The 13007-nt window shown below is 49.5% G+C and overlaps 1 protein-coding gene across 1 annotated transcript in view; it reads right to left on the reverse strand.

The window, feature by feature from the left end:
- Window positions 1-4644: 4644 nt before the first annotated feature.
- Window positions 4645-13007, reverse strand: part of DNAH2 (dynein axonemal heavy chain 2) — a 194813-nt gene continuing 186450 nt past the window's right edge. Inside the window, exons 77-85 of the mRNA XM_007952352.1 lie at window positions 7588-7779; window positions 7249-7433; window positions 6779-7007; window positions 6551-6702; window positions 6318-6432; window positions 5420-5596; window positions 5249-5323; window positions 4933-5083; window positions 4645-4799 (exon numbers count right to left, since the gene is read on the reverse strand). Of these exons, the coding sequence (XP_007950543.1) occupies window positions 4645-4799; window positions 4933-5083; window positions 5249-5323; window positions 5420-5596; window positions 6318-6432; window positions 6551-6702; window positions 6779-7007; window positions 7249-7433; window positions 7588-7779 (1431 nt within the window). The remainder of the gene's footprint in view (window positions 4800-4932; window positions 5084-5248; window positions 5324-5419; window positions 5597-6317; window positions 6433-6550; window positions 6703-6778; window positions 7008-7248; window positions 7434-7587; window positions 7780-13007) is intronic.

Consider the following 13007-nt stretch of genomic DNA (forward strand, 5'->3'; position numbering starts at 1 on the left):
CCCCCCCCCACAGCCCCCAGCACTAGTCTCTCTCCACCCACCCACCCCCAACCTTTTACACACCCCTCAGCCCGGTCCTGTGCCCTCAAGGGAAGCTGTAGAGTCCCTTTGCAAAATTAAAAGGCCGGAGAGGAGAACACGGGAGGGGACTGGGGTCTTGCTTCAAAATCCAGGAGCACAATACATTTATTTTATTTTCACAGCTAAAAGAATAGTCTTAGCTGTTTCCTTCCCAAGAAGAATCCTAAAGAAAGCAATAAAAACCTGACTAAAACCTTCATTAAATAAAGCGTACAAAGCAGTCCAAGCTAATCCTCAGTCACCCCCCACCACCATCACTACCACATTAATACAAACTCTCCACTCCTCCCTAGTGAACACCAAAGGTTCTGACCAGTTTGGGGCAGGCCTGCCAACTATAATAATAAAAATAATAAGGAACACCATTTAATAATAAGTATTTCATAAAGACAAGCATTCATTCTGTGCCAGGGACTGTGCTAAGTGTTTTGCATACATTATTTCATTTTGCCCTCCCAACTGCCTTGAAAATAGGTATTGATATTTAAATTTTCCAGATTAGAGAGATGAAATGGAGTTTGTGACCTCTCCAAGTCGCAATAGCCACTAAGTGGTTAGAATGGAATGGAGGTCCAAAAAGCAGAAACCTTTTTTTTTTGGTCCAATACTATCACCAACTCCAGGACTTAATAAGGAAGGGCACTCTCATAGCTGTCAACTGAGTCTACCCCCCACAAGAGAGATGTGCAAATTGCCCCACCCACCTACATAGAATAAAGACCCTAGCTTTTCAGTCTAATGACCTTTTCCCTCACTGTTGGGAGGTGGCAGTGTTGTCATTGATGAAGGGGAAGCCAGAGATGAGCTGGTGTCCAGGGAATCTGTCACACCCCACACAGCTCTTGTGTTAGGGAAGCTATCTTGCAACCATTCCAGCTTCAACTTAAAACGGGAAAGTGGAGCTATAGGGATACTTGACAGTGCAGCAGGTGGGAAGGATGATATCTGGGAGGTGTTTTCAAGGGGTGGGAGGGTACTTGGAAGGAAAGCTCTTCTGGGCCAATCTAGGAGAAAGTGGCCTAGGGTGCTCTCAGTCCAGCAAAGGGGCAAAGTCTTTCAGCTACACCACACCCGTGCCCCTCCTCCTCACAAAGTTACAGGCCGGGGTTTTTCCCACCTGCAGGATAGTAAGGCCAAGGAAGGGAGAGGAGAAAGAGATGGCACGGGCTACAACTGGACTCGGGTAGGGGGTGGGGGTGGGGGGAGAATGAAAGGGGGTGGAGGCGTCATTGCCTGGCAACCATTCCTGGGCACGTGCAGTGGTGACATCATCCCAGGCCACCTCTAACACAGACCTTTGACCCCAGCGGGGCAATGAGGGCTGTTGGCTAAGCTTCCTGGGAAATAGCTTTAGGAATTCTGAGAACCCTAGAAAAGTCGGAAGGGATGAAGAACCCAGACGTCCTGCCTTTATCTCCCCCCCCCCAATACAGTTCCAATCTCAAAGACTCGGGCCTTTCGCCCTCTCCGTCTTCAGCCCTGACCTCCCTACCCACATTTTTGACTGGCGTCCCGACATGCCTCTCGGAGATAGCGTGCCTTCTTTCTCCTGGGCGAGATCGCGGGCGGGGGACAGGGGTCCCGGGTCCCGCGGGGCCCCGTCTCCTATCTGCGGGATCCCCCGTGCCCCAGCAGGCCGCCTGCCCGATCTGTCTGGGTCCCCAACTCTCCCGCCCCTCCCCGCGCTGTTGCAGGGCGGAGTCTGTGGAGTTGAAACCAGGACACGGCGAGAGGAAGAGTTATATAACCGGGAGAGGCAGAGAAGGACGAGTGGAGACGGGGACACAGAGCCCGAGAGGAGCCAAGGGAGGCGCAAAGAACACCCGGGCGAGCAGGGAGGAAACATTAAGGATGGAAATGGTTTTGGTGCACATCGAAGAGGAGGAATTCACTCGAAGAAGTGACTTGATAGCCCGGGAAAAGTCACTTAGGTGTCCAAGAGCTTCCCTGCAGCGCCCCTCCCCGGCTACCAACAGCAGCCGAGCCCAGGCGGGTGAGGCTGGGGAAGGGGCGCTAGTACCCGCTCCGTTTACCTCGGGGAGGCAACCGAAGCCTGAGCCCGGGAACGCATTGGCCGTGAATTTGGGGCCGGAAACCACAGCTCCGCCCAGCCCACCTGGGAGCACGGGAGACCGGCTGGGGGGGTGTGAGGCTGGGAACAGGTAGCTTGCCCTTTCCGCGCAAGGCTGGACATTAATGATTTGAGACCTTGCGAGAGAGCCAAGGCAGACCCAGACGTCTAGGTCTCAAGGGGCTGATGAGCGTAGCCCAGGACTAGTTTGCAAACACAGACCCAGGACTCGCCAGAGGGGAGTACGAGGGCCGGGGGCGGGGGAGGACGACTCTGCGCGCAGGCGCGGGGGGGGTGCTTAAGCGCGTGCGGCGAAGGGAGGAGAGGTGGGCGCGAGCGTGTGGGAGTGCACGTGCGGGTCCCCGGCAGCTACCCCTACCTTTCCCCCACCTCCAGCCCTCCCCTTTCTCTCTTCCTGTCGCCCTATAATGCCTCCTCCCCATTGGCGGCCAGAGCACTGATGTAAGGAACGTCCGCTCGAGCTGATTGGGCGAACGCGAGACTTCGGGAATCCAGCTCTGGAGTCCTGATCCTCCAGTTACTCCGGCAACAGGGCAAGCAGCCCCAGGGAGGGGAGCCGAGCGGAGCGCATTGAGTCCATTTCTGTCGCTGCTCCTCCCCGCCTTCCTCTCAGGGCTCACCCTGATCTCAGCATCCAGTTGTCCAGCCCTCGACCTACACTCTCCCAGCTCCCCACTCTTGCCAACCGCCACCCCAAGTCATAGCCAGCCACAAGCCACAGCAGACAGGAAGCAAATGTGTTGCTTAGCAACCACCCCGCGTGCCCCCTGCCCACCGTTTACCCCAGCCTGGAGAGGCGGAGATCGGGCTCCCAGCGCCCTCCCCATTTAAGCCCTTCTCCCTCCTTCTCACAGTTTCCAGTGTTGGCGCGGGGATGGCAGGAAGTCAAGTAAGGGCCTCAACCACCTTTCCCTCAGGTCGGGATGGGGGGGCTTTGACTGCATTCTAGGCCACAACCCTCTACACCCCTCTAAGCTTTGAGTGTGCGTCTCGCCCTCGCCACCTCGTGGCGAGGTTGGGGAAGTGCAGCCCGGAGAAGGGCCCAAATCAGGCGAGGGCTAGGCAATGAGAGGCTGTGGAGTAGGGGCGGGAGGAGTGATGAGGAAACCCGCAGGGTAAGGTAGAGCGAAGCGAGGTGAGGTGGGCCGTGTGGGTTTGGAGGTGAAGGATGCTTCCAGGAGGCTCTCGGGGCTCCTGGTGTGAGGGTTAGGGCTGAGGTTATCCATCGCCCAACCTCGCCCGTGGGAAGAACTGGAGGGAGACTGGAAGTGACCCCTGGGCCTGAAACATACCCTGTCTGACCACATTCAACTTCGTGGGTCATCGCACTGACCTATCTGTAAACTCTGACCTTTAGCCTTGTCCTTCCGTTAGGGATCGTAGCCCCCGGTCCTAAGATCTGCCAAGGCAATGCCAGCTCAAGGGTGGCTGGGAGTCTTCCAAGCCCTTAACATCTGGAACCCAACCATCTGCCTCCTAACTTTTACCCCACACCCATCCTGGTGTTTTGTTCTGTTCTTGTCCTGGGGGATCCGGATGTCTTGAGCCCCGTCTTCTTCCCAGCGGCTTTCCCGAGACCCAAATGTCCATCCCCTGCCCTACCCCTCCGACTGCAACTCAGGCATCCCGCCCCCTGCGCGAAGACGGTTTCCCTCTTTGCAGACGCAGCTCCCCGTTACCTGGTTCTGGGGGGTCCCAGGTGTTCAGGCTCTCCAAGGTCCCCCAGGGGTCGAGCGGCCCCCCCTTCTCCCAGGCTGGGGCTGGGGGGGCCGCTCCGCCCAGTGGCGCAGTTGGATTTTCCTACACAAACACCCGCCCCCCAACTCCGTTCCCCAGCCCCGCCCCTTTTCATGGTCCCGCCCCTCCTCGCTCGGAAGTCCCTCTCTGCTCTGCTCCTCCTCGCCCAGTCTCCCTCGCCTCAGTTCCAGTGCGCTGTAGAATGCCGAGTACAGGGTACCAGATTCCGGGTGCAGTGTGCAGCATCCATCCCTTTGAGTTGACAAACCCGCGTTTCCATTTGGATCACGCGCCGTCCCAAAGTAAGCCCCGCCCCGCTGAAATTCCGCCCGGAGATCTAGCCACACCCTTCTTTAGGTCCCACGGCCCTGCCCATTTGTTCAAGGCCACGCCTCCTTTCCGCTCAAGGCTGCTGCACTTTGCCTCGCGAAATTTCTCAGAACAGTAGCAGCCCACAGTACCTCCCGCCTATTTAAGACTGGGCCTACTTCCTCTCCAAACCCCAACTATTCCACTGAGAGGCTTAAGGCTTGTGGTCACGCGTTTTTTACTGCACTGAGCTCCAGTGTAACTTTTCCACTTTTTTGGCTAGCACGCCGTGTCTCCAGGTCCCCATTAGTCCAAATTCAGCCAAGGTCAAGGCCTGAGTGAGGTTTGGCCTCAGGCCCAACTGCTTTATCAGCCTCAACTCCTACAGTCTCCACCCTCTCTCAAGCAAAGTAGAAGAGGCCTCCTCAGTTGTCCAGGCTCATGAGTAAGGCGGTGCCCCTCTTGATCCAATGATCAGCTGTCATGGCCCCAGACCGGAGGTCAATGCCAATGACGAATGAGCATCGGTCCGTGCTGCCCGTGCGATTGGGATAGTAATAGCAAGGACAGGAATACATGCCTACGAGAGAGGAGATGAGAAGAAGTCAGGCCTCTAGGAAAGCGAGGAAGGTGCAGGTGTGGGGAGGGATGAACAAAGGATGGGTTAGGGTCCACACTGGGGATAGGTCAGGCGATCTCGGAAGCTGCCCCACCCTTGGCAGTCTTCTTGCGGCTCTCTGCAGGACGGAAATGGATCGTGGGCATGAGGCAGACAAGCTGCATGGGCTCTGCCTCCACCAAGCAAGAGTTCTTCCGGTCCCAGCCAGCCCCCTCCAGGTACAGGCCTCGAACCCAGACACCATCCTGGGGAGAGAAGGGGGCAAGTTTAGGGGACATCTTTGGGTGTCAGTACTCCTGACCTGCCGCCTCTCTTCTCCCTTCTTGACCAGTTATTTCCTCCCTTTGTTCCCAGCACTTTCTCCACCAGCTCTTCCTTTGTTTAGCGCCCTAAGCACATCTGGCTCGCACCTTGGGTGGATACACTAGGTTGCTGTCATCCACAGTGGAAACGATAAACTCCCAGGAGAGGCTGTCCACTGAAATCTGGGGGTTGAAGGAGAAATGAAGGAGGAGCCCACAAAGGAGGCCAAATGCATACCTCTAGCATCCACCCCCCCATCACACTTCCCACTTGCTCACGTTGTTTTGGCGCGCAGATGCCTGAAGAACAGCAGTGAGGAAGCCAGTGGGGAAGGTGAAGCCAGACAGCCAGAAAATCACAGGTGGCCGGGCACGGCTGGCCCACAACTCAAACTGTTCCACACGCATGGCCAAGTCCCGGGTCCATGCAGCCAACGGTTTTTGTGAGGGGTATGCCTGGGGGGAGGAGGCAGTATGTCTATTCATTTAGGCGTACAAACCAATATATGAGCACCTGGGGCAGTTAAAAAAAATGTCACCCTCCCTGTTCCCCACCTACAGTTGGGGAAAGCTCTCCAAAAACCAATTCCCAGGAGAGATGCATAAAATAATAACTACTAATAACAGTAGCAGCAGTAATATTAACCAGTGACTAATTAAATACCTAGGAGCTCTGGTAGCATAGTTCCCAAGGCACTTGATTGCTAACCAGAAGGCTGGCAGTTCAAACCCACCAGCCACTCCTTGGAAGGAAGGTTTGGCAATCTACTTCCGTAGTGATACTGCCTCGGAAACCCAAGGAGGGGTTGCTATGAGTCGGGGCGACTCGACGGCACATAACAACAACAATTAAATACCTAGGGGTCGCTCTGAGTCAGAATTGACTCAACGGCAGTGAGTTTGGTTTGTTTTTTTGAAATGTTATGCTCAGTGCTGGGAATCCTTGAAACATCCTTAGAGAGGTTGGTAACTTGCCCTGAGTAAGGTTGTAAGTTGTAATAAATTAAGTCAGACAGTGACGGGCAAGGCCAGATTTTTATCTTAATCCTTTCTGGCCCTGGCGCTCAGGCTCATTGCAGTTGGTTCTATGCCTCCTGAGAACCAAGCAGTGGGCAGTAGGGGTGAGAGGAGAATTTATTGCCAGAGTAGAACCAATGGTGTAGTGGTATCATCTTGCCTTTCCCCAGAGTGGAGGGACATGGGCATCAAACATGCAATTGAAAATCTCTTCCAGGCTTGTAGACATGACGATGAGACCCTGGATGCCTTTTTCGAGGTCTGTCAGTGAGAACCTGAGTAGGACGCGGTGGAGGGTTAGAGTTGGGGTGGGCTTGGGGGAGTTAGCCTAAGCACGGGGAGGGCCTGTTCCCTCCGCCCCTCCCAGTGTTCCTCAGGGCCTCTCTGCCTTACAGGATGGTCTCCATCAGCTTGTTGTATCTCTGAATCTCCTGCAGAAGGACCACATTGAGGGGAGAAGGGTCCAGAGCCAGCAGTTTCCGAGTCCCTTCGTAGTCAATCATATCCGGGATCTTCTGCTTCACGTCGGTGGCCAACTCAAGGACCTGGGGAGGTGGGAGCTGTGGGGCGCAGCCTCTCCTCCTCATCACTTCCTCACTTCCAGGTGCTATCTACTCTTACCTTTTCTTCCCGGCTTTGGCCTCCTGCCCTGGTGGGTGTGATCTGGGGTTGCAGGGAAAGCAGCGTCTCAAAGAGAGTCCGTGCCTCGGTGATCTGGGAGGCCACGTCGGCATTAGGGTGCTGGCCAAAGGCCTCCGGGGGGTCCATGCCAGGCAACATGCTGATGTATTCTTTGTAGGAGGCCAGGCTCCCGTCCTTTGGGACAAAATAGGTCTCCAGTACCGACAACCTGGAAAGCCAAAGGATAATTATCACCATATTGTGGGCACCTGGGGCTTCAGTGCTGAGCCAGGACCCCAGGCTCTATGCATGTCCCGTTGCCCAACTCCCTACTCTTGCTCCCCATCCCCATCACAAACTCTGCCTTCCCCCAATTTATATTCCTCCTCAAACACTTCCCCTAACCCCCATCCAGCTATCTAGTCTGTCTGTGTCCTCTGACCCCCTGCTCAATGCCTTCTTCTCCTCACCGGTAGGAGGGTGTTGATAGAGTCTGCTCACAGAAATAGTCATTGATGTAGGTGGTGAGAAGGCGCCGGTCCCAGTCATCCGTAACATGCCCACCATAGTTAACGCCAGCAATGAGATACTTGAGTGCATCCCAGGGTGTCTCCTCATACTCATCCAGATAGAGGCTCAGCAAGTTCTCTGACACCTGTCCATGGGCCAGGCCCAAGCCCCAGCCCAACACACAGTTATGGTAGGACATCTTCCAATGGGCTGTCAGTGGGATTTTCCCACAGGGGAGTCTTGGGGGAGGAAGAGTAAGGAGGAAGGGCTGGGATGAGGGACCCCTGGTTAGCACAAACCTCAAAGTCAGAGTCATTGAAGCCATAGACTATGTTCCAGCCAAGCTGCAAGAACTTTTTGCGCTCAAGTAACACAGAGTGGAAGAAGCAGAGTGCAAACAGTAGCTTCTTATACTTGGCAGGTTTGGAGCAGCGGGAAAACTGTGGTTCCGTCATCAATTGGTAAAGACGTGTCATGTTGGCCTTTAGGCCCTGAAGAAAATGAAGTACAGAGGTGGGGTAAGAAACATCATGCTCAGCCCTGACGTCAGGACCGCCATGTACAGTTATAAAGATTGTTCACTGTACAAGGGTACTGGCTGAAGGGGCAAGCTGAAATACCACTCTTGATCTACATACCAAATGTACACTTATTCTCAGAGTACTTTATCTAATTCACATACAGGCACTGTCTAGACTAGTGGTAGCCCTACATTGTTGTCCTCCCCACTTTTGTTCCTTTTAGCCACGGTATTCTCGATTGTGGGTAAAACCAGTAAATGAGTTGCCTTTGAGACAACTCCAACTCATAACCTCATTTGTATCAGAGTAGAACCATGCTCCGTAGCTTCTTCAAAGGCTGACTTTTCAGAGATAGATCACCAGGCCTTTCTTCCAACGTACTCTGAGTGGAAGTAACCTCCAACCTTTTAGTTAGCAGCCAAATATGTTAACGGTTTGCACCGTTGGGAATCTCAACTATAGGTAGGCCAGATCATCGTAGGAGTGCCAGAGCATATGAGCAAAGACGAAGACATATACAGGCAACTATTAACAAAATATACACAATCATGTACAGTGGTTCAGTGTAGGTTAAAGGGCCCAGAGCATCTCATCAAGGGGAAATACTCTATGTGATTAGATTTATGAGGCTTGATGAACCAGTTGGGATTTGGACTAAATCTTAAAAATGAGAAATTTATGACTAGACTGAGAGAAGGGCTTTGGTTTCCTGGAGATGTAGGAAATTAAAGAAATAAAAGCACAAAATGGAGACTAAATGAGGGGATGAGCCTGGCTGAAGTCAAGTGCAAGTGCTCAGTGGGGTAAGGAAGGCCCTGGACAGACGGATAATCAATGAGAAGACTTGGAATGGCAGTGTGAGCCATTTGCCCTTGATTCATCAGGCATCATGGAGCCACTCTCTGTCTTGAGTAGGGCAGCGATATGTTGACATAGTGTTTTAAGTAGATTCATCTATGATGTACAGAATAGAGTAGTAAGAAATGTGAAGTAAAAATAAACCAGTAAATGGGTTGCTGTTGAGACAACTCCAACTCATGGTAACGCCATCTGTATCAGAGTAGAACCTTGGTCCATGAAGTTTTCCATGTAAAAATACTGGATATTCAAGTAAGAATATTAGGTAGAACAATAACAAAAAGGAAATGTAAAAAAAATTTTTAAATCACAATAAAAAATTTTTTAAAAAGAAAAGTTGTAATAATATTTGTTATGGCATCCAAATATGCAAAGTATTTAGGAATAAAGCTAATAAAAATGTACAGATCTATATCGAGAAAATTACAAAACCCTATTGAAATATATTCAAGAACAAGTGGAAATACATACTATATTCATAGATTGGAAGGCTCGACATCCTAAAGATATAAATTTTCCCAAAATTTTTAATAGCATTTCATTGTGGAAGTTGACAAGTCAATTGTAAAATCTGTGTTGAAGAGTAAAAGGTCAAGAATAGCTAGTTTATTACTAATGAACAAGGTAAGGGGACTTGCCCTACCAGGTGTCTTTAGTTACCTAGGGTTGCTCCAACAGAAATGCCACAAGTGGATGGCTTTAACAAACAGAAATTAATTCTCTCATGGCTCAGGAGGTTAGAAGTCTGAATGCAGGGACAGTTCTAGGTGAAGTCTTCTCTGTCTGTCAGCTCTGGGGGAAAGGCCTTGTCTCCGTGCAACATCTGTGGGCCTGGTATTCCTAGGAGACCTCCATGTGTGCTGGTGTCAGTCTTTCCCTGAGTCTAGGACATTCTCAGAGCAGGGACCCCAAGCCCAAAGTACATACTCTGCTCCTGGCTTTTCTTTCTTGAGGGTACTGAGGTCCCCCTTCCTCTGCTTGCTTCTGTCTCCTTTTATCTCTTGTAAGATAAAAGGTGATACAAGGCTATACCCTAGGGAAACTCCCCTTAGGTCATATCAGGACTGTGGCCTGAGTAAGGGTGTTATACCCTACCCTGATTCCTTTACAAGTGATTGGCTGATCACATCAGATCACATCTTGGGGGATGAGTTCATCCTTATATAACTGCCAAATTACATAATTATTACATACCATTACCACATAACTGCCTAACCACTGAAAATCATGGCCCAGCCAAGGTGACACATATTTTAGGGGTACACAAGTCAACAATGACATTCTACCTTTTGTACTCCCAAAATTTGTGTCCTGGCCCCACACAAAATTCACCCCATCATATCATCCCAAAAGTCTTAAATCAACTCCAACTCCAAATTCCATCCGAGGGCATCTGTGAATCTAGAATACAAGTTATCTGCTTCTAAAGTACAATGGTAGAAAAAGCACAAGGTAGACATTTCCATTACAAATAGAAATTGGGGAGAAAGAGGCACCAAGAAAGTAAAAAACACAGAAGAACAATTTACATTAGTTCTCAAGGCTTGAAAATAATCATCTATTCTCTAAGACCATGTAGGCAATGGGTTTGCCCTCCAGACTCTGGATGCTGCAAACGCTCTCTGCATTTCTGATGGAGGCCCCTTGGTCCTGGGCTTCAGCTCCACCGTACAGTCCCACTCAGAGAACAACTCTGCTCCCTCAGATTCGAGTGGCCCCATTCTCCTAGTCTAACTGAATGGAGTTACTGTTCTTCTTTCCCTTGGACATGGCAGGCCCACCCCCACAGCTTTGGGGAGTGGCTCTAGCCCCATACCTCTGGCACTCACAAACAGCAACCCCACATTCCAGAACAGAGTTGACAAAGATCTGACTCTCTGAAACATAGGTGGCCATAGCCCCACCATTTAAGACCCAGCAGGCCATAGTCCCACCCTTTGAGACCTGAGGGGTCATGGCCTTACCCTGTGAGACCAAGGCAGCCCTGGTTCTTGTGCTCCTGATCTCTTCAGTTTCTGCTTCCTGGTTCCTTGGCCTCTTGTGCCCACCCAGCCTCTACCCTGCTCAGGCAAATGCTTTGTAACACTTGGCTCTACTGCTAAGTGTCTGGAGGCATCCCACGCTGCCAGTAAGCCCCAGCCAAAAGGCACTCAGCTCTCCTACTCCATGGGTCAGCAAGCCTAGATCCATCAAGTGTCCGGAGGCACCTCAGTCCTGCCCAGTTGCAGCACTCAGCTCTCTTGCTCTGTGGGTCAGCCTCCATGCCATCTCATGCCAGTCTCCAGATTCTTTTTTCTTTTTTGTAGTGTTTCCTCCCCTACCTCCCACCCCTGGTACCCACAAAGAAAGTTTTCTTCCATATATAAACCTTTTCTTGACTTTTTACAATAATGAACTAATACAATATTTATCCTTCTGTGATTGACTAATTTCACTCAGCATAATGTCCTGCAAGTTCATCCACGTTATGCAGTGTTTTGCAGATTCTACATTATTCTTTAGAGTTGCATAGTATTCCATTGTGTGTAAGTACCATAGTTTGCTTGTCCATTCTTCTGCTGATGGTTACCTAGGTTGTTTGCATCTTTTTGGTATTGTAAATAGTGCTGCCATGACATGTGCATTTATCTGTTCTTGTTCTGACTCTCACTCTTTTAGGATATTTACCTAGTAATAGGATTGCTGGATCAAATGGTATTTCTAATTCCAACATTTGAAGGAATTGGCATACTGCTTTCCACAGTGGTTGGATCACTTGACAGTCCCACCAGCAGTGTATGAGAGTCACGATCTCTCCACATCCTTGCCAGCATTTGTTATTTTATGTGTTGTTGAACTTTACCATTAGTGCTGAGGCAAGATGGTATCTCATTGTTTTGATTTTCATCTCTCTAATGGCTAATGATTGTGAACATTTCTTCATGTGTTTGTTGGCCGCCTGAATATCGTCTTTGGTGAAGTGTCTATTTATATCTTCTGCCAATTTTTTAATTGGATTGTTTATCTTCTTGTTGTTGAGGTGCTGGAGTTTTCTATAAATTTTAGAGATAAATCCTTTGTGAAATATGTTGTTGCCAAATATTTTCCCCAGTCTGTAGGTTCTCTTTTTACTCTTTTGAAGAAGTCTTTGGAAGCACATAAAAATTTAATTTTTAGAAGGTCCCATTCATCCAGTTTCTCTTCTGCTGTCTGTGCATTTTGGGTCATGCTTGACAGTCTATTTATGTCATAAAGCAAGGCCCCTAAATTTGCCTGTTTTTTCCTTGATAAACTTTATAGTTTTAGGTTTCACATTTAAGTTTGATCCATCTGGAGTTAGTGTTTGTGTATGGTGTGAGCTATGGATCTTTTTCTGCAAATGGATATCTGGTTTTGCCAGCACCATTTGTTAAAGAGACCATCTCTTCCCCATTTAATGGATTTCAGCCCTTTGTCAAAGATCAGCTGACTAAAGGTCGATGGATCTATTTCTGGGTTCTCAATTCTATTCCATTGGTCTATGTGTCTGTCATTGTACCAATACCAGGCAGTTTTGAGTCCTGTGGCTGTATAGTAGGTTTTGAGATTTTGGAGACCTCCTACTTTGTTCTTCTTCAACAGGGCTTTGCTTATCTGAGGTCTCTTTCCTTTCCATATAAAATTAGTGTTTAGTTTTTCCATATCCTTAAAGAATGTTGATGGGATCTGGATTGCGATTATATTGAATGTATAGATTGCTTTGGGTGGTATTGACATTTTCACAATATTCACTCTTCCTATCCATGAGCATGGTATGTTTCTCCATTTATGTAGATCTCTTACGGTTTCTTGAAGTAGTGTTTTGTAGTTTTTGTTGTATAGGTCTTTTTTGTCCTTAGTGAAATTTATTCCTAAGTGTTTTATTTTGTTGGTAGCTATTGTAAATTGCATTGATTTCCTTATTTCCTTTTCAGCAATCTGTTTGCTGATGTTCAGTCTTCCGATTCTGCTGCCGTCTTTTCATGGCTGTTGCTTCTTGCTTCTGTGCTGAGAGTTACAGCTCTCCTCACTTCCTTCTGAGCCCTCATCAGAATTGCCTTTGTCCATAATTCCATCAACAGTCTCTGCAAGGCAATCTAGGCTTTCACTATTAGGCACCTTAAAACTCTCTCAGCCTCTACTCATTACCCAGTTCCCAAATCAATTCTACATTTTAGTATCTGTTAGAGCAGCACCCTACTCTTGGTTTAAAATTCTGTCTTAGATATCTGTTGTTGTTGTTATGTGCCATCGAGTTGGATCCAACTCATAGCGACCCCTCCTTGGGTTTCTGAGGCAGTATCACTACAGAAGTAGATTGCCCAACCTTCCTTCGGAGGAGT

This window comes from Orycteropus afer, unplaced genomic scaffold, assembly GCF_000298275.1.
Source record: "Orycteropus afer afer isolate SDZICR_OR568_19922 unplaced genomic scaffold, OryAfe1.0 scaffold00330, whole genome shotgun sequence".
Classification (NCBI taxonomy): Eukaryota; Metazoa; Chordata; class Mammalia; order Tubulidentata; family Orycteropodidae; genus Orycteropus; species Orycteropus afer.